Below are 22,718 nucleotides of genomic sequence, written 5' to 3'. Positions count from 1 at the left end.
TTGACTCCTTCAACAACAAATGGGTGTGACATCTACAATATACCAAAAGTTGAATTAGAATACCAGTAAGGAGAGACTGATAAATTTTAAAAACGCGACAATTATTAATATTATGATAAAAAGGAATTGATCGGGAAGAGCTTGATCCGGATACCTTAAAATTCTCTCAAGATCTAAGAGAGATCCGAAAGATAATTTTTCAAGACTATGGACATAGATTAATCCATATACTTATGAAAATAGAATTCTTAAACTAAAAAATGGACTAGATCTCTTCTTACTGGTATTCAACCCAAATCTTGATGGACTGTAGACGTCTTACCGCTTTTGTTGTAGTTTGTAGTTGAAAGATCCAAGTACCTATGGACCATCTGCTAGGGTAATTAGTTGGAAAAAACTTATAAAACTCGGGATTTGGAATACCTGGTGGCAAGATAGTCAAACCAAGATATGAAGTTTATCAAGACTTATTTTTATTTCACAAGCATATTTGATCTGATTAAAAACCTGTAATATGACTATTGAACTTTTATCATAAGAGGACAAAATGGTTCCTAATCGGGTTTAACTATCAAAATTGCTATTATTTGAAAGATTGAGGACATACTAAAATCGCTCAATTCAAATTTATAGGATTATACAAGACCAAAATTATAATAAATAATCACAATTTGGACTACTACGACATCAAATTCATCGTAAGCTTCAATTTAGGCACTGTCATAGCTAATGATGTAGAATTTTTCGACCAAATTGATAAAAGAAATTAAAATCCCATAATTTTTAAAATTACAGAACTAAATTATAAATCTTAATTTAAATAAAATCAATATTTCTATTTCCTAATTCATAGAATTAAAACTGTATTTTTTCTAATAACAAAATATGGAAAGAGGGGGGGAGGCAAGAACACATTGGTACAGCTGTTGAGTGGGGCAGACAGAACGTGCGTGGCGCTTCTCTGGGATACACATGTACATGTATGTATATATATATATATATATATGTTATGTAATAAAAGCCAACCACCACCACCACCCATCTCTCTTACTCTTTCTATTATGCCCAAGATTAGATCGGTGCACATGCGCTCCTTTCCCACCTTTACACGCTTCCCCTTTTTGCCCACCTTTAATTTATAAAATGCCAACACTACCATTTTTCCCAATTGCTGTTTTCATTCTATTTTGGATTTCACAAACTACTTTGAATGCTGATTTTGAGAGAACAGAACCTGATGGAATGTGTTGGGATTGGGTTGGAATTTGTGAATGTATGATCCAATTGGCATATTATAATTAATTATGACAGTGTTTGAAGCTTTTCAACTTGTTGTTGGGATATACTCTCAAAGGATAGATTCTAGTGGGAATAAGTGCATTTTTTTTTTTAAATATGGTTACTGTTCCGATTTTAATCCTCAAATAATTTAATATTGTAATTTTGGTTTTTCAAACTTTAACTTTTTTTTTTTTGTACTTTCAATCATTCTTTTAACTTTTCTGTTAAACTTAACGAAAATTTTATTTAATGTGGAAAAAATTGCTATCTTTCTCCCGTTTTATGGTGTTTTTCAAATTGTAATCCAATGCATTCATTTTTTTTATTTTTCTTCGAACTTTAAATAAATAAAAATAAATCTAAGCAACAAAATTTTCTAAAATTTATTGAAAATTTTTATATTATTGATAACTTTTTGTTAAGATTATTTAGAAAATTTGTTGCTTAAATTTTTTTTTTTTTGTTTATTCTCTTTTGAGGTTTGAAAAAAAATGAAAAAAATGGGTGCATTGGTTTACAACTTGAAACACCACAAAATGGGAGGAAAATAACAATTTTTTTCACTTTAAATGAAACGTTTGTTATGTTTAATGAAAAAGTTAACGAAAGGATCAAAAGTGTCAAAAAAGTTAAAGTTTGAGAACCAAAATAGCAACCTTAAATTATTTGAAAATCAAAATTGCATTAGTGACTATTTTTTAGGACCAAAAATGCAGTTGTCCCAATTCTAGCGAGATAAAGTTTAGGGTAAAATACACTTTGCTTCCTGAACTTTTCATGATGTCAGTACGAGAAAATTGGATATTATTAACAAAATATCAAGTGATAATTTTAAAGTTATCACTAAAAATATTTATTAGATGATAATAATTTTTATTTTGTCACTATATAATTATTAATGATAAAATTATGTATAAAATTATCATGAAGTACAATTAGTGACACATTTATTTTGACTACTTATTAGGTCGTCATTATACATGAGTCACTAATTATATTTATTGATAACTTTGTGCACATTGTTTTGTCACCAGTTCATGCTAATAACAATTTTTACAAAATAATAGTAATTATTAAATTATGAAATTTATTACTGTGACAAAATAAATATTCTAATCACTAAATATATATAATTAGTGACAATATTAAAATTGTCACTTAATTTTTCTTGTCACTGATTTTGTATTTTTTTGTAGTGTGTAACAGTTACCCTTCTAAATTAATAAATGTAACGCTTACCTCTTTGGTTGAATAAAATTGCCTCTCATGTTTTGAATAATTATATTATTTTTAATATATTTTAGTATTTTTGAATATTGCATCATCACAGAACTATTTATTAATTATTTTTTTAATAAAAGAAGAATTTAAATTAAAAGTGGAGTATTAACTAATATATATAGTAGATACACAATCAATATAATATAACCAACACTTTATAATGCTTTTTAATTAAAAGAAATTGAAAAATATATATGCTTAACCAAAAGTTAAATACTTTTAGGAAAACAAAAAGAATAAATATAAATATATTTTTATTTTTTTAAGAAAAATATATTCAAAAAATCATTTAATTACTCAAGAATAGTTCAAGGGGGCAACGTGTATTTTACTCTAGTACAAAATTAATAAAATCTTTTGAGAAAATCTTTTTGTACACATTTATTACTTAATTTTTATTCTGTAAAATATAACAAAATTCGAACTATTTTAATTCACAAATTATATATTACTTTATTATAATTAAAAGATATTTTTTTTCAATCGAGAAAATTTAATTAAACTTAAAATGAAAAATTGTTAGAAAAAAATTCTTTGAACAATATATATATATATATATATAATATAACGGTAATATTGTTCAAAAATTTAATTATAAAGGGTTATAAGTATTATATTTGTTAGTTTAGAAGATAAATATTACATCAAAAAAATAGTTCAAAAAGGGCAAAGTATACTTATTTTACCCTAAAGTTTATAGTCTTAATTCCAAACTTTTGTTGGAATTAGTACACCTTTTAAAAATGGTTATATATACCTATAAATAAAGTACATTATCACCATAAAAAAAATATATATTAATGAATTGATCACAATATACAAGTCTCCTCAAAATGCACTTTTCAAAGGGGGTAATTATTTAAAAAATATAGGAAAAATAGAAAATTAGAAATGTAATATAATTTGTAAAAATTTAAAAAAGTAAGTGGCACCGTGATCGCTGACCACGATGCCACAATTCACAAATAAAAAAAAAAAAAGAATTTCCTATGTCACCGCGGTAAGCTACCGCGGTGTCATAGATTTTAAAAAAAAAATTAATAAGCCACCGCAATAATGAACCACGGTGGCAAATAAAAAAAATAAAAATTTCCTATGTCACCGCGGTGACATAGATTTAAAAAAAAAAAATTAATAAGCCACCGCGGTAATGAACAGCGGTGACAATTAAAAAAAGATTTAAAAAAAAATTAATCAGCCACCGCTGTAATGAACCGCGGTGGCAATTAAAAAAAAAGATTTTCCTATGTTACCGCGGTAAGTTACCGCGGTGACATAGATATATTTTAAAAAAAATATAAAGAATGAGCCACCGCGTACCGTTGCTTTTTCAGTCTCTGCGTTATTGCCTATGACACAGCGATTGCTTATCGCGATTTTTTTAGCTATATAAATTGGACTCCATTCCCACATTTATTTACATTGAAAAATCGAACGTAGAAGCAGCTTCAAAAAATTCAACATTCAGTTTCTCATCCCTTACACTCTCAAAATCAGCCTTCGAAAAATTCATACACCACCATACCTCGCAATTCTTCTCAAATTTCTTCACTTTTTATTTGAAGATTTACAATTGAAAAAGCGTATATTAAGTTATTTATTAAATTTTTGTGTTATTTGTTCCTTTTAAATATCTTATTAGATTATGAAAAAAATTTATATTGATGTGTATTTTATTTTGTTTTGAAGATATGGCGGAGCAAAACACCGTTGATATGTTTATATATTTTGGAGGTCAACAAATCAATTCGAATGGTTCTGTAAGTTATGATCGTCCTCTACTCGGATTCATGCAAATTTCTCGTAGTACTACATTTGCTGAGTTAGAGTTAATTTATATAAAGAAATTGGTATGGATAGGAATAATTTTAAATTGCATATATTCTTTAAATAAATAACATTTAATTTTGGCCAAGGAATGAGATGTTGTTGTCAATTAAGAAGGATCGTGATATGCAATTTTTTTAAAATTCGGTGAATAGATATGTGTCGATTGATATTTTTGTCGAAGCGGAGAAAATTTTGCAAAATGCTGTACCAGATAACTCAGCTGTTAGTGATTGGGGAACGTATATATCTATGATAACCCAAGATTTGCCGAGCTTACCAGTAGTAACTCAAGAAATGGGGCGGTTTGGTATTAATGAAGAATATGCAGGTCCATCATCATATGCAGGCCCATCATCATATGCAGGCCCATCATCATATGCAGGTCCATCGTCGTATGCAGGCCCATCATTATATGCAGGTCCATCGTCGTATGCAGGCCCATCGTCCAGCTGCATATTCAGGTTCATCGGATTATGCATGTCCATCGGATTATGCGGGTTCATCTGAATACAATGATGAAGATGTCGAGTTTGAAACTGATAGTTTGTTGAACACTGAGCAAGTTGACTCAGAATTAGATGAGGTCGAAGTAGAAGACCAGATTGACCAGAATAATGACGACGATGGTGATGTAAGTATACTTGTTATGATGGATGTTCTTGGTGAGAATGCACAAGAGCATTTTGATTTGAACATGTCTGTCGTGCCTGACAGAATGAACTTATATCCAGTCATTCTATTTTTCAACACAACACATCAAGAAGTCCCTGCTGACTCGATTGATATCCCTACTGGTAGGTGGGGTAATTTTTATGACTCAAATACTGGAGAGCTCGCCAACGGAATGGTATTTAAAAGTAAGGACCATTTGAAAGCAAGTGTACAAGATTATTCGGTCCGATTTGCAAGACGAGAATACCGAGTGGTAGAGAGTAACAAAAAATTAAGAAGTCGCTTGCAAATATGATGCAAAGACTGGGTGTTGTTGGATGCTAAGGGCCATATTCAAATCAAATATGAGATTATTTAAAGTTAGCAGGTATGTCGGACCACATACATGTCTGATTAATGAGATTTCTATTGACCACAGTAACTTAAGAAAGAGTATGATCGCAATACATCTGCTGGGTATGGTTCGTCAAGACCCATCTTGTGATACAAAACATGTCCAGCAGATTGTAAAAGATAAATTTGATTTTGAAGTCCCATATCATAAGGCCTGGCATGCTTTGAAAGCCGCTAGAGAACAAGTGTATGGCACTTGGGAGAGTTCTATTCAAAAGTTGCCCAAATATATTGTGGCACTGCAAAAATGGAATCCTGGGGCTGTTGTGGAGTGGTTGCATTTGGAAACAAACAGCCCGGGCATGTTGAATTATATTTTTTGGGCTTTCAGACCATGCATTGAGGGATATCACTATTGTCGTGACGTTATAAGCGTAGACAGAACACATTTGTACACAAAGTACAAGCATAAAATGCTGGTAGCAGTAACTTTAGATGCAAATCAGCAGGTGCTGCCGTTAGTGTTTGGACTCGTGGATGAAGAATCGCTTACGTCATGGCGTTGGTTCCTCCGAATGCTTTCCAAATATTTGTTGTCGTCAGAGGATGATCGAGTTTGTTTGATTTCAGACAGTCATGCTGGTTTGATCAATGCTATAAATTATGTACCCGCATTCAAATTTCCTCGCGGAGTACATCGATTTTGTTTACAGCATGTCTGTTTAAATTTTAACACCAAATTCAAGAACATCCAGTTGAAGGATATGTGCTGGAGAGCATGGGCAGATGTCAGTCCTCGAAATTTTGATAGAATAATGGAAGAGATCAAATCATTGAACGAGGAAGCATACGATTGGCTTGGGAGAATTGATAAGGCTCAATGGACGTTGGCGCATGATGGTGGTTGGAGAACGGGTATCCTAACTACAAACATGTCTGAGTGCATAAATGGAGTATTAAAAGGTGCGAGACGCTTACCAATAATGGCTATTGTGCAAATAACGTTATCCCGCTCTGTGCAGTATTTCTTGCAGTGCTCTACATGGTGTAATCGTATGATCAATGCAAATCAACAATGGGCTGATTTTGCGTTCAAGTTGTTCGAAGCCCGACAAGCTGAGGCAGTACGTCACATTGTTCAGAAGTTTGACTATAACTAACAATCTGTCTCAGTGCTAACATTGAGCTTGACCGGGCAGGGCTCCCGTACTTATGTCGTCAAATTGAAGCATCATATGTGTTCTTGTGGCAAGTGGGGTACAAATGGAATTCCATGTTCACATGCCATTCAGGCATGTCAGCATTTTGGGGTTAATGCGTCAAATTTTATTCCTCAATATTACAGTGTACAATCATACAAGAAGACATATCAAGGTAGGTTTGAGCCTATATACGATGAAGAATATTGGGATCTGATGGATTTTGAACTTGTGCACAATCCCACAGTGCGAGCTCGTCAAGGCACAGGTAGACAAGTATCTACTAGAATATTGAACGAAATGGATAGACCACAAGTACGTGCTCGCCAACAATATCAGGCTCGTCAAACTCGGGAATGATTCTATCTTGATATATACACGACTTTTTCATATTGTTAAAACAACTTTGTATCATGCTATTTATGGTGAAATGCAACTTTGTAATTGCAAATCTTGTTAAAAAAATATAACCATACGGATAATCATTAAATAACCATAAATTACAAGAATTATCATTAAATAATTATTCAATGAATGTATCTAAAATGATAATCCGGATTCAATTAATTAAAATTAATTAAAATGAATTCAATGATAACCATACGGATTGCAAATGATACTTTGCAATTAATTATTATCATTAAGTAATTATTATCATTAAATAACCATACTTTCTAATTGCAAATGATAATTAATTAAAATGAATTCAATTAATTATAACCATACGGATTATCATCTAAAATGGGAACTAAAATGAATTTATCTAATAATTAAACAAAGTTTTTGCAAAATATACAAAAATAATATTTCTGTATTTAATAATAATTATATATTTATAAAAAAAAATATATTTCTTAAAATTTCTGTAATTTTTTAAGTTTTGTATTAGTTCTTCAAATTTGTTATTTATCAATGCTGCATAAGTTCATATGAATAATATACTATTCATAAAATTACATTAAATAAAATAGAAAGACAAATCATTCTCAATTTTCGTATGTAATATTCTTATGTTTTCCGTATGTAATACATAACTCTAATAATGCCCTCCAGTGCCACAACGTGGATGTCTTCTGTTTCTTCAAGGAGGATTATCATCTCTTTGCTAACTGGGTGTGTTCACATCGGTGTCTTCGAATGGAATCGGTGATGCAACATATTGTCTTCGAATTTGTGGGTTAACATTATATGTGTAAACTTATCATCAAATGATGGCATGTATGGAGCATATGGAGTGTAAACAGTCTATGGACCTGTTTTCGGGTAAAAGCTCGACGGTCCAGCCTCTGTGCAAATAGTAGATTGCCTGCCTCGGCATGTACACTTGAACGGCCAGCCTCTGTGAATGCGTTGCCACGAGCTGTGTCAACGAGTCTACCTCGAACACTTGGATACCGTGAACTGGAAAAGTTCATAATTTCAAGTCCGATCGTACGTGCTCGCACTCGAGTATCTCTTAATGACTGTTGATCATCTCCAAAATTTTCACAGTCTATCACTAGTTGTTCCATTCTATTATACTGGTAAACAAAATCAAATTAGCAGCTGTATAATTGCTAAAAAAATGAATATTAAAAAATACAAGGTGCTTACCACATATTTCCAATCGCGGGTGTCAGTTGGTCAAGAGTCCGGTGTGTCCGTAGATAATGTGTTATGTGAAATTTGGACCCGAGTAATTTGGTGATACCAGTTCATATAGTCAGGAACAGTATCACGACCACCTTCAATAACGGGTCCTTCCACCACCAGTGATTGCACATCGTTCCATTTCGCAACATAGTCCGAGTGAAACATTGCCCATTCCATGTCATGACGTCCCCGCTTGTCTATTGTGTGTAAACGCCATTCACTGATTAATGGGTTTGGGGGGATGTCTTGCACATAGCCAAATTGGCAGAGAACCCTCTCCGGGTGATGCATCTCCACCAACGAATAATTAACCAATGGGCAGCATATATTCCTCGGTGTGCGCATTGCATAAAAGGGCAATGCCCCAAGCTCGAGTGCATTATCATCATAATGGATTCAAAATAAACTACAATACCATACGACGCCAATCAATATACTTGGAACAAATGCATCAGAAATACACTAAACGTAAAAAATCAATCGCAACGGTATACCTCATTTAATTGCATACGATCCAACACGTTCCTTATTATACGTAGAGCATTGTGCATCGTATGAGTACGAGATATATGATACGACCACCTAAAATCAAAATTAAGAAAAGTAAGTGAAATCAAAATTCTTTATAACTATATAAATAAATAAATAAATTCATACCGTGCAGCATATGGAGGGCTAGGCAGAATGGGTGTAAGTGTTATGATGCGAGACCATGCCCATATCTGTAATAATTGCATGGCACCCCCAATATTAGTTTTCTCTCGTTGTGATGTTGTATACAGCTCCCGATATAGATATGCCAATACTGTTGAACCCCAATTTGAGGTATATTCCTCGTGTATATTTTCATATGTCATAGATACAACAATGACACGGTGTTCCCCATAGCATCAAGGCACACACCCCATCGAGAATGCACATGGCACATATACGTGCCTCTTATAATACAGCCTCAAATAGGTTATCTTCATCACATGTATTTTCTAATAAATATTTATATAACACTGTTAATTTTATTCTTAACCATTTGAAAGCATCTTCATTTGGCATAAAATCCAACCATTGATGACAATAATTTTGCCACCGTTGAGTACTATACCTTGTATCCACACCGGTAATAAGATTACCTTCCACCGGGAGTGCCCAGATGATGGCAATATTCTGCAGTGTTACAGTCGCTTCGCCAACCGATAAATAAAAAGTATGTATCTCGGGGCGCCATCTCTCTACTAATGCAGTAATTAAGTGGGTGCCAATTTCAATATGCCCACACTGTAAAACACCAAAAAACCCCATATTCTGTAGTATTTATAAAACACGAGTGTGACGTGGGACTAGTTGAAGGACACGAAAAAAAGCTATGTCACCGCGTCGTACGGATAAAGTTGTATCCGGATTTTCGGACACATCTTCTGACCGATGATTTAACTGTCCATACAAAACACTTGTATCAATAAGGCCAAAATTAGTCATACTCACTTCAAATGTTTTTAAAAATTGACTGAGAGGGAGAACAAGAAAACTGGCCGAGAGGAAGAACAAGAAAAATTGGCGAGAGGTAGAACAAGAACAACAATGCGGGCAGCTCAAATGTGTAATTTGCTTTGTGAACACTTACATTGCAGCCCACACTTAAATAGTGTGAGCTGCAATGTGTGGCTAAACAACATTATTGCTGAGCCACCGCACTGTCTAAGTGCAGTGGCTCAACACCTGATCGCTGCAGCCTGCATTTTTGCAGGCTGCAGATTTGACCACTTTTTTTTTCGATTTCAGTGAAGAACCTCTATGTGAGGTAGCGGTTCTTCAGCTATTTTGTTTTTTTTATTAATTAATCATGCCACCGCGGTCAGCCACTTACTTTTTTAAAAACTTTCAAAACACATCAAATCTTTAATTTTTTGTTTCTGCATCTTTTAAATAATTTCTCCCTCCTCAAAGTGTCATTTCTTGGAACATCACAATGGTGATCCACTAAGTGAGCAAGACATGTTTGTGAGTATAAGAGCAAGGTTAATTATGGGGATCTTGAAAATCCATCCCATTGCTAATTGTCTCGCAAAGCCCCTCGCAATTTATCTATATATACATCTTTTATCTCATTTGTATTCACTCTCTTAAATTAAATCATTCAAATACTTTCTATCTATCTTTGATTTTTGAGTATATTATAAATATTACTATCATTGGATTCTATTCATCTTTGAGCTGAGTTTGGAAGAGGTGGATCTTGATTAATAGGTAACAATTGGAACTATCCGTGTTCACTGTAGATATATATATGGAATATTGTAGGATGATATATGAGTTTTACATTCTTTAGGATATGTACTACATGCATGCACTATTTATATATATACAAAGTGGAGGAGTTAAAGTGTATGACTTTCCAAAGCTGATTCTGTCACCGACGGTCATTTACATTCTAAGTAAACCAAAAAATTCCGTGATTGATTTTGTCCATTATGTGATAATAAATTATAAAAATAAGAACAATACTCTAGAAATTGAACATAAAAATTGATGTTCATGGTTATGATGTTTAGTGCGATGTGACACTAAGAAACGTGACCCCACTGGCTCATGAGTGAGGTATCAAATCTATAAATTTTGCATTTATACTAACCTCAGAGGCCGAAAATGAGCCTGATGTAGTGGAATGACTCATCAGACAGTTGGAATTCCACATCGTGTATACTCCTAACATCTTGGGACACATCATACTAAAAACTCTACAACAAACTCCCACTTGATAAACAACAACCGACATGTCAGCAACAAGTAAAACAAATTCCGAAGAACTCAGGTTGACTGAGGTTCACTCGCTCAAACCGTCATATCTCTGTTCAAATAAGTCCAAATTTTAATTCCAATTTTTCTTTTAGTTATCTAACACACGCAACTTTCAAACGATGTATCACTTGCAGCAACTAACCTCCAAATTTCCCTCCTTAAACAGCCTATAAAGAAAGGCCATAATGCATTCATAACGATAACTAGATTTATTCAAACTTGCAGACTACTTACCCACAGTCAACAACCAGGCTACAAGTTGCCGGCTCATTCTTTGCACTCCACAAGCATATTTTATCTTACATTTTGTTACTTCATCACCACTTCTACTCAATGTTGTTCTTTCTTGACAATTAAGAAAACAAAAAATACGAAAAACTAATATTTGGTAAAAGTTAATTAACTTGATTTCTGTATATATGGTTCATGAAAAAGTTTCTTACTCTTTGTTTTAAATTTTCACTATCTTTGTATGTAAAAGTTGTATAGCTAGAAAACGATTATATTATGTTTGTTAGAAATTGTGGCCCAAATCCGAATAAATTCTGAGCCCATTCTCGGAGGCCCATCTGCCAACCCAATACTACTTGGAGGCCCTCCTACCTGGATCCGACCCACCACTCATACCCGACCCAGGTGACCCACTACTTATACTCAAACCCTAAGTCAAAGTCTCAGTTTCTTCTTCTCCTTCTTCCGCTGTTTTGTCTGAGAACCTCTCTTTCTCTCTCTAAACCTTCCATGGCAAAAAATCCTTCTTCCCTTAATCACCTCCACCATAAACGGTGGCTTTCTAAAGCCAACTCAATGGCTTTAGGAAAGCCACCCAACGGCTACCTTCCATGGCCGATTTGGGACCTTATAAAAGGAGCCTCACTCCTCCTTCCTAAATACACGAAAAAGAAAGAAATTTGTTTTCTTCTATCTTCCTAATCTCTGATACGTTCTCTGTGAACTAAAGTGAGTGGTGGTTTGATCTTTCTCTCTGATCTTCGTGATCCGTGTGTTTTTGGGTAATTTCTGAGGAGCAACCGTGGTTTTGGCATTGGCATTTGGGTTCGGTATTTTGTGACCGAGTCCCTCTATATTAGATCTGGCTTTTTCCTGAGCCATTTTCAAACAGTGTTTTTTATTGATTTTGTTCTTTAAGTTTCTGTTGCTTTTCTTTAAGATCTGTAATATTCATTATTGGTCTGTAATATTGAGGAGTTTTGTACTCCATATCCGCTGTAATAGTTGAATAGGTCCTTTGTGGAAAGAGATATCACTGAGGGGTTATACCCTACAGTGGTATCAGAGCTTGCGTTCTGATCCGTACGGCGCTTTGGTGGTGGTAATCCTAAAACCCCTCCTCTCGTTATTATCATTTGTTGATATTCTTATATTGTCATCTGTTGACATTCTTATACTGTCATTTGTTGATATTCTTATGTTGTCATCTGTTGACATTCTTATACTGTCATCTGTTGATATTTCTATCTCGCGGTCATAATCCCCCTTATATCCCTCTTGGTCGGACCCTTGAGGTTGTCGGGTATCTGGAAGGGACTAAGGTTGGATAAGCTTCGGAGTTATTATTTCTCATTATTGTTCTCCTTAAGTCTGTGTGATTGGTATTCCTCTTTGTTTGATCTGTTTATCTTCGTGATACTTGAGAAACTGACTTTATCTCTGCTAGTATTTCTACTATGATCTCTTAATCTCTTTACATTTTTCTCTTGAGATCTGTCCTGTTACTATTTCTGTGTGATACCTGTGGACTTTCTGTGATACCTATTTTCCGTGATTAAAAGTCTTAAAACCGTGCTTTCTTTGATTTTACTAAAATCCGAAAACTTTTTTTATGGCTGGTTACAACCTTCAACCCTTTGATAGCAAAAGTGATTTTTCTATATGGCAACAAAAGATGAAAGGTATCCTCATTCAACAAAAGATTTTTAAAACCATTGATGGCAATTATGTTGAAAATGTTTCGGAAGAAAAGAAACAAGAAAATGATGAATTTGCCTATTCCTCTATCATTTTAAACCTATCTGATACTGTTTTGCGAAAAGTTGGTAAGCAAGAATCTTCAAAAGCTTTGTGGTATAAACTGGAAGAGCTTTACACTGAAACCTCTTTGCCGAGTAAGCTGTTTTTGTTGGAAAACTTTTTAGATATAAACTCGACCTATCTAAAAACATTGATGAAAACCCAGACGATTTTACAAAACTGATCCAGGACATTAAACTCATGGGTGATAAAAATATTGATAAATATTCTCCCATTGTGCTCTTGAATGCAATCCCTGAATCTTACTCTGATGTGAAAGCTGCTATCAAATATGGTAGAGATAGTGTCAACATTGAAACTGTTGTTAATGGATTAAAGAGTAAGGAAATGGACCTTAAGGCAAACAAACCTAGTCAAAACTAACCTGAAGTGAACTTTGTTAGAGGAAGGACTAAATCTAGAAACTCAAACTCTAGGTATAATAGCAGAAGTAGAAGCAGGAATAAAAACAGTAGAAGCAAGTCTAGACCTAGAGAGAACAACTATAGAGATGACAAAACAAAAGAGAGACGTTGCTAAAACTGTGGAATAAAAGGGCATTACATAAAGGATTGTAGAAAATCGAAACGTGATAACAGAGATAGGCAATATGATGAAAAAGAAAAAGCCAATAGTGTGTCTGATGAATCAAATGGTGAAGTCTTTACTGTATGTGAAGCAAATTCTGTGAATTCTTTTGACATGCATGAATGATTGATTGATTCTGGGTGTACTTTTCATATGAGTCCTTTCAGAGATATATTTTCTAATTTCAGAAGTGAGCACTCTGGTTATGTTTCTATGGCTAATGAGAAAAAGTGTGAAATCAAAGGTCTTGGTGACATTTCTCTTTGTTTTAACGAAGGTTATCGGTTAACCTTGAAAAACATTAGATATGTTCCTGATTTAAGCCATAACTTGATTTCATGTGCTGCATTAGAAGAAGAAGGGTTAGAAGGAAGGTGGGGTAAAGGTATCATGAAGATTATGAAAGGTTCTTTGATTGTTTTTAAAGCTGAGCGGAAACGAAACCTTTACATTTGTACTGTTATGTATGACAATGTTGCTGCATCTATTTTCGAAAACAATAAAACTACTTTGTGGCATAAAAGGCTTGGACACATTAGCATGTAAGGGCTTGAATTTTTAAAGAAAGATGGAATTTTGAATGACAAGATTGACAAACTGGATTTTTGTGATGAATGTGTCATGGGTAAGCATCATAGAGTTCATTTCCCTGCATCCCCATCTCCAAATCCATCTATGTCCACATGCATTCTAGATTATGTTCTGCCGATGTATGGGATCCATCAAATGTGCCTACTCATGGTGGTAATCGTTATTCTCTGTCAATCATTGATAACTTCTCCCGTAAAGTGTTTGTTTTCTTGATGAAGCATAAATCAGAAGTTTTTGATAAGTTTGAAAAATGGAAAATCTTTGTTGAAAACCAAACTGGTAAGAAGTTGAAATCACTTAGAACTGATAATGGTTTAGAATTCTGCAACCAACATTTTTCTGAAATGTGTGATAAGTTTGGTATAAAAAGGCATAAGACTAATCCTTATACTCCTCAACAAAATGGAGTCGCTGAACGTATGAATCGTACTTTACTTGAAAAAGTGAGATGTTTATTGATTAGTTCTGATTTGCCTAAATCTTTTTGGGGAGAAGCTGTTTTAACTGCTACACATCTGATAAATATGTCTCCTTCTGTGCCATTATCTGGTAAAACTCCTGAATTTATGTGGAATAGAAAATTGCTTGATTTATCTCCCTTACGTGTGTTTGGATGTTCTGCTTTTGTTCACCAAAATTCTGATAAGCTTGAACCTAGATCCCTTAAATATGTTTTTATTGGTTATCCCAAAGGGGTAAAAGGTTATAGATTGTGGGTTAGGAGTCAACCAGGTTTTAAAGTTTTAATTAGCAGAGACGTTACCTTTAATAAAAATGAGATGCCATGCTTAGAAAAGACTCAACCCATAGAAAAGGAAACCACTTTTAACAAAGTAGACAGAGGATAACCAAGAAGGGGAGGGATTAGAGAATAATCAAGAACAAAACGCAGAAAATCCCGAAAATATAGGAACAACAAATCCTTTAAACAACCCCCTAGACAACTACCAACTTGCCAGAGATAGAGATAGAACACAAACTAGGATACCCTCAAAACTTAGGGACTTTCACACAAGCCTTAATACTGAACTAGTGGAACCCTCTAGTGTTGATGAGGCCTTAAAATCTGAGAAATGGCTTAGTGCTATGCAAGAAGAAATGAAATCCCTAAAAGACAACAAAACTTGGGTCCTAGTTCCTAAACCAAAGAATGCCTCCATGGTTGATTGTAAATGGATATTCAAGATAAAACAGGAAATCCTATAAAATACAAGGCAAGATTAGTAGCTAAGGGGTTCACACAAAAAGAAGGCATAGACTACAATGAAATTTTTTCTCTAGTTGTTAAATACACTACTGTTCGCATCATACTTGCTCTCACCGCACACTACGACTGGAAATTAAAGGAAATGAATGTTAAAACTGCCTTTTTACATGGTGATTTGGATGAGAACATTTATATGAATCAACCATTTGGCTTTACTGATATGTCTAAACCTGACTATGTGTGCTTGTTGAAAAAATCCTTGTATGGACTGAAGCAATCTCCTCGTCAATGGAACAAAAAATTCGATGTATTTATGCAATCCTTAAATTTCACTAGGAGTCATTATGATCATTGTCTATATTTTAAACATGTGGATAACACTCCTATTTTTCTGGTATTATATGTTGATGATATGTTGATCGCTAGTCCGAGTTTACAACTTATAAATATTTTACAAAAGGATTTATGCAAAGCTTTTGAAATGAAAAATCTTGGCAATGCCAAGCAAATTCTTGGAATGAATATTGATATGGATAGAAAAAGGTCTTCCATTCTTCTAAATCAAAAATCGTATATTTTGACTATTCTCAAAAAGTTTTCAATGGAAAATGCTAAACCTACTTCTGTGCCCTTGGCTGCCCATTTTCAATTATGTAGAGATCAGCGTCCTAAAACTGAAAGTGAAAAACAAAAGATGGAAAAGATTCCCTATTCAAATGTGATTGGTTCACTAATGTTTCTTATGGTATGCACGAGACCTGATGTTGCTTATGCTATTAGCTGCCTTAGTAGATACATGTCTAACCCAGGTCTTCCTCACTATGAAGCTTTGAAATGGTTACTTAGATATTTGCGTGGGTCTGATAACATTGGCATTACTTTCTCTAGAAATTCTGAACATTCTCATCTTGTTGGTTTTGTGGATTCAAATTATGCAAACGATAGGGACAGTCGAAAATCCACCACATCCTATGTGTTTATTTTTTGTGGTTCATGCATTCGTTGGAAATTCCATCTTCAACATATTGTTGCTTTATCAGCAATCGAAGCTGAGTACATTGCCACCACAGAAGCTTTCAAAGAAGCCATATGGCTTGACGGTCTTATAAAAGAAATTGATTTTTCAAAAGAAAAACTTGTGGTATTTTCTAATAGCCAATCCTCCATTCAATTATGCAAAAACCCCATTTTTCATGATAGAACAAAGCATATAGACGTTAGGTATCATTTCATTCGAGATATCGTGGGGAAAGACGTGATAAAGCTTGAAAAGATTAGCTTTGACGAGAATCCTGCAGATATGGGCACTAAGTGTTTGCCCATAGAAAAGTTCAGTAAGTGTTTAAAAATACTCAGTTTATTTCCTGACTAACCAAACCCCTCTGTCAAAGTTTTTGGTCTGCAGGTACATCCACGGAGTATTTTATGGCGATGATGAAAAAAACCAGATCCATCTACACCCCTGACCTACCTATTGGGTATTTGGTCCAAGGGGGGGTATGTTAGAAATTGTGGCCCAAATCCGAATAAACTCTGAGCCCATTCTCGGAGGCCCATCTGCCAACCCAATACTACTTGGAGGCCCTCCTACCCGGATCCGACCCACCACTAATACCCGACCTAGGTGACCCACTACTTATACTCAAACCCTATACTCAAACCCTAAGTCAAAGTCTCAGTTTCTTCTTCTCCTTCTTCCGCCGTTTTGTCTGAGAACCTCTCTTTCTCTCTCTAAACCTTCCATGGCAGAAAATCCTTCTTCCCTTAATCACCTCCACCATAAACGGTGGCTTTCCAAAGCCAACTCAATAGCTTTAGGAAAGCCACCCAACAGCTACCTTCCATGGCCGATTTGAGACCTTATAAAAGGAGCCTCACTCCTCCTTCCTAAATACACGAAAAAGAAAGAAATCTGTTTTCTTCTATCTCCCTAATCTTTGATACGTTCTCTATGAACTAAAGTGAGTGGTGGTTCGATCTTTATCACTGATCTTCGTGATCCGTGTGTTTTTGGGTAATTTCTGAGGAGCAACCGTGGTTTTGGCGTTGGCATTTGGGTTCGGTATTTTGTGACCGAGTCCCTCTATATTGGATCTGGCTTTTTCCTAAGCCATTTTCAAACAGTGTTTTTTATTGATTTGTTCTTTAAGTTTCTATTGCTTTTCTTTAAGATCTGTAATATTCATTTTATTGGTCTGTAATATTGAGGAGTTTTGTACTCCATATCCGCTGTAATAGTTGAATAGGTCCTTTGTGGAAAGAGATATCACTGAGGGGTTATACCCTACAATGTTGTACGGTAAGATAGTGTTATAGCAAAGGATTTTAATCTACGGAATATTGAGATTTATATTTGCCACAGATTTTGCAACGGATATGTGTTCCGTTGCAATCCATACAATACAGCTGTAATGCATTATTTATGAAATGCACTTTTGCCTCGGGTTTTGCAATGGATGTGAGGGTCATGGCAAAAGTCCGCTGCAAAAAGGTAATTAAGAATACACTTACATCCTTCGTTCTTATTTTGTTATCCTTTTTTCTTGCTTATTCTTACTGCTCATTTCTTTTACAATGCTGGAAGTTTGATCTTCTATGTGAGATTAACTAATTGAGATTAAGCCGGTGCAATAAGTCACACGTCTTGAAGTTTAGCTAACTTGCATTAAGATATGTACAAAAATTTTTGCTAGTGTATCTATATATACAGTCAATTTAATTTTTAATTTTTTCAGCTTATTATCTATGTATATTACTGAATCTATATATATTTGTTGATTTTAGAATAAAAATTTTAACTATTCACAACTCATGTGAGTACAAATTTTCATGAATGTCATTAAAGTTTCCAAATTTGGAATCTGCTTGATAGGCACAACGTTTTTCATCAACTAGAAGTTGGATACAACTTGTAATGTATAATTGCAGATGGGGAGCATTTTGCAGAAGACAACCTTGTTAGCGTTCCAAAGGGAAATATTACAACATTTGTGAAAGCAGTGATGATTATATGTAAGATTACATCAATATCTCTTGATATCAGGTATAATTATATAAATATTTCTATCTTTTATAAAATTTTAAGTACATCTTGTAAGATTGAAGTAATAATTATAAGTACACTTTTTATTTAAGGTTAAAAGTTTTGTAAGTATACCCCCTGTGGTAAATTACATTGACACCTGCTCAAAAAGTATACTTATAATTGTATAGACGACAAAAGGAATTTATGAAATTAGACTGAACCTGAATGGATGTAAATGTAATTTATCAGGGGTAAAATGCAATTCAATTTGATCATGAGGAACATAGACATAGGGGGACTTCAAGCATCTGGCAGAACCAGCTGGGCTCTCTCATATAACCACTCAAGAGGATCAAATCTATGCATAGTAACAAACGTTCATTATTAAGAGATAAATGTTTCAGCCATGAAGATAATGTATGCAGAACAAAGAACATAAGCCAATGAAGGTAAAACACTGTTAATCTGCACAAGAGAGAATTAACTCACCAAGTGTGTTGATTTCCCCTTCCACAATGTAGAGTTCCCTTTTTCCAGAGAAAAATCATCTTCATCCTCATAGGAAGTTAATGAGCGACGACATAGTAGCCCTTGTAAATAACATATGCATTATTTCAAAATCTCTGTTCCCATATGATATAAACCAACACAAGTCAAACAGAAGATCAATTAACAAACCACTAAAGAGTCCGCTTTTTACACCATTTCTCCCCATTGACAGATGCTAACAAAAAGAATTCACAAAGCTGCCATGTTACCAAAAGGCATAACAGAAGACAGGCAGCAGTGCAATCAAGCAAGGTCTCATGCTAAAACCCATCCACAAAAGTAAATAAATTGTGGTACAGGTAAAATAATCAGTAAGGAAATGAAATATAGACACTAGCCACTGCACTGGAATTTCGACTAGGAATAAAAGAATTGCCAAAGTTTCAACAAGTGCTCCATCAACCTAGACTTAATACCAAGTAGAAATCCAAACAAAGGGATCTATTCCCTTTCTATCTGGATTGTTACATGACTGATGTTGTATTCCCTCTTGATATAATCAATGACTTTGTCCAGTACCATGTCCGCATCAGCTTCAGGCTTAATTGTGACATGGCAAGCTAATAAGATCTTCCCCACAGTAATTGCCCAAATATGCAACTCATGAACTGCGACGACCTCTTCCATCTCACAAAGACCTTTCTCAAGCATTGTTGCGTCAATCTCTCTGGGAGTGCTCTCCATAAGAACCTCAAGAATGTTTCGCAGCATTCTAATTGTGGTGCCCAGGACAATTACGGAAAAGATCAGGGTACAAATCAAATCAACAATTTTCCATTCTGGTTTATACCAAATAATAGCCCCACCTATCATAACCCCAATACTCTGTATAGAATCTCCAAGCACATGAAGGTAAGCCCCCTGAACATTTATATTCCGCTGCTTTTTCTTTTTCTGTTCCCCTTTTAACTTAGTGTCACCTTCACTTGACCTGTTGAGCAAAGGCTCACTGGGTCCTCCATCATGGATATGATGGTGCTCATCGTGTATGGGATGTCCCTGAAAGTGGTGATGGTGCCTGGTTACACTCACTCCATGGCTGTGCACATGCTCCTCATCAGAGCCATGATCATGATCCTCATGTGCATGATCATGGCCCAAACCATGCCCATGACCATGACCATGAGCATGGCCATGCCCATGCCCATGCCCATGCCCATGATCATGTCCCAGCAAGATAGCCATGATAACATTGACAAGCAGACCAAAGGCAGAGACCAAAAACATCAAAAAGCCTTGAACTTCACCAGTATCATGGATAATTCGAACAATCGCTTCATAGACAAGGATCCCTGTGAGAAGCCAGATCATTTGAATCGAGACCAAAGCCCCCAGTATCTCTATCCTAAAAAATCCATAAGACTGGCGTGGGGTAGCTTCCCATCCTGAAGCCCATAATGAAAACAGTGAAATAGCAAAAGCAGCAACATCCGAAAGCAAATGGGCTGCATCAGTCAATATTGCGAGACTATTTGCTTTGACACCACCAACTACTTCAACACTCATAAAGATGATGCACAATACAACTGCAATCAGAAGTTTCCTTATGGAAGCTGAACGCTCTTGTGAATCCTTAGAGCTGGTGTTGGCATCAGCGAAACCACAAGTCGCTCCTGCACATGCCTTGCTTCCACTAGAGCCCCTCACTGAAGATGGCACATCAGCGGAAACCTCAATAACATGTCCATGCTCTGAATTTTGAGCATCCATCTGAATATGGTAGACACCATTAATCAACTATCCCACTTATTAATTTTCAAGTAAACAATTAAAAGGATTAGATGGAAAGTTCTTCCATAAAGCTCTCAACAAGCAGAATTTCATAAGGACAGAAAATTAAATTTCTAATTGGCCGAAGAAAAATGAGACCTATCATGAAAACCAGAGAAACAACTTCACATGACAGGTATAAAATCATGAGGTGCTCTTCAACAAACCAATGGAGCATACCTTTAACTGGATGTAGCAATCATATATTCACTGACTACAAGGCTGTGATCTATAATTAGAAAACATCACCCAACTTATGTTCAAGCATTTAGAGTTCAGAACCAGTTAAACAGAGACACAAATCAAAAATTGCAGCATGCAGAGGAAAAATTAGACAAGCAAGCGTACCATGGAAATTATAGACAGTACCCAGTAAACAATTTTGAATATCAGAAATAGCACAAATAATCAATCAAGCAGATATAGTTGCACCTCAATAGATTGTCAGGCAACAAAACAAGATAAATGAATTTTTCAAATAATAAACGAAGCAAACACCTAAAGACAAATAAGGACAGCCGGGAAAACGACAGGATAAGAAACCAGATAGAAACACGACACACCATCTAACTTGCAACCAATCAAAATTTTCAACTACTCAGTCCTGATGTATGTATATGTATAACAAAACAGAGAAAATATGGCGTCCAAAAGAGAAAAACAACGCGATGCAATTCTCGTTTTCCTTGAAAGCACTGAGAAACTAATATTGCATAAAAACATATATAAATACATACATACATTATTGGTAGAGAGCCCAAGCCCCAACCACCACCCAAAAAGACAAAAAGAAGAAGAAAGGGGAACCAACTCAAAAACCAACCAACCCATGAATTGAGAGAAAAAGAAAGTCGGAGACATGGATTAGATCTAAAATATCAGCAGCAGCCGTAATAATTTTAACTCAAAAACAAACAATCTAGTCTGGTCTACTGAACATGGATGATATAATATAATAATTACAAGCAAAAAAGACGGTGTTCGAATCCACAAAAAGTACCTTTTTCAGGGTACGAATCGGAATGGAGCTTGACAAACTATTGTTCTTCAAAAGGCTAGAATATGCCACACAACTACGATAATTCTCTTCCTATTACGTCAAAAAAAAGAAATTAAAAAAGAAAAACTATGCCACCTTCGCTCGCTTCGGCTGCTTGCTCTCTTACGAAATGCCACTTGAAGTAGTAGTAGAATTAGGGTTTTCTTCTCGGCGACGAAGGGAGGTCCTTCAGTGTATATGGCCGCCGGCCTTGGATGTTCATCCAAATTGATTTTGGCTGATAGCATATAAATAAGGAATCATATATATATATAATCACAATGACAATGATTGAACAGATGAATGAATAAAAAAGGCAGCGCTATTCATTTTTGCGCTTTTACTTTTCTGGCCTCCTTCAACTTCCCCTCCACTTCTCAACTTCTCGTCTTGTCCTTCTTTCCATCACAAATACAAATACTTTTTTATTATTTTTAAAAAATATTAATATTTGATAAAAATTATGTCATTATTCAATTTTATTTTTTTAACAAACTAAATAAATAAAATTGAAAATTTAAGAAATTGCCACTTAATTAAAAAAAACAGTTCAAACAGTTTAAAAAATAAATAAAATTATAGTTTATAGTTTGTAAGGATATTTTGATCTGTTTATCATAAAAAATAGATTAAAGCTTTGTTGTAATAACATATATTCTCTTATTATTTTAGAAAATTATTAATATCCCTGATGATTGATGGAATTATGTATCCCTTGGATAGAAGTCTGGATTGTCAGTTTTGTTGTTGCTATATTTTTTTTGGAAAAAAATGAAAATAAAGTCGAATAAGTTGGATGGAAAAATTTTAAAAACTGTAATAATTTATAGAAAAATAATTAAAAGTATAATTCATAATCTGCAAGCATATTTTGGTCAATTTATCATAAAAAAATAA

General features: G+C 34.6%; 1 protein-coding gene across 4 annotated transcripts; it reads right to left on the bottom strand.

Annotated features, from left to right (window-relative positions):
• Positions 1-19,114: 19,114 nt before the first annotated feature.
• LOC105164403 (metal tolerance protein 1) lies at positions 19,115-22,178 on the bottom strand. 4 transcript variants are annotated; one of them, XM_020694928.2, is made up of 2 exons: positions 21,918-22,178; positions 19,115-20,722 (listed from the first exon to the last, which is right to left on the bottom strand). In XM_020694928.2, the coding sequence occupies exon 2, from the start codon at positions 20,720-20,722 to the stop codon at positions 19,454-19,456; it is 1,269 nt and encodes a 422-aa protein (XP_020550587.1). In that variant the 5' UTR covers positions 21,918-22,178; the 3' UTR covers positions 19,115-19,453. The 4 variants fall into 4 exon arrangements, with proteins under 4 accessions (XP_020550587.1, XP_020550588.1, XP_088737048.1 ...); XM_020694929.2 differs by having other exon boundaries at positions 21,783-21,924; XM_088880922.1 differs by lacking the exon at positions 21,918-22,178 and adding an exon at positions 21,524-21,548.
• Between the last annotated feature and the right edge of the window lie 540 nt (positions 22,179-22,718).

The sequence above is a fragment of the Sesamum indicum genome, linkage group LG6, assembly GCF_026168435.1.
Source record: "Sesamum indicum cultivar Baizhima isolate 11 linkage group LG6, ASM2616843v1, whole genome shotgun sequence".
NCBI lineage: Eukaryota > Viridiplantae > Streptophyta > Magnoliopsida > Lamiales > Pedaliaceae > Sesamum > Sesamum indicum.
This window is presented reverse-complemented; position numbering and strand designations above follow the sequence as displayed.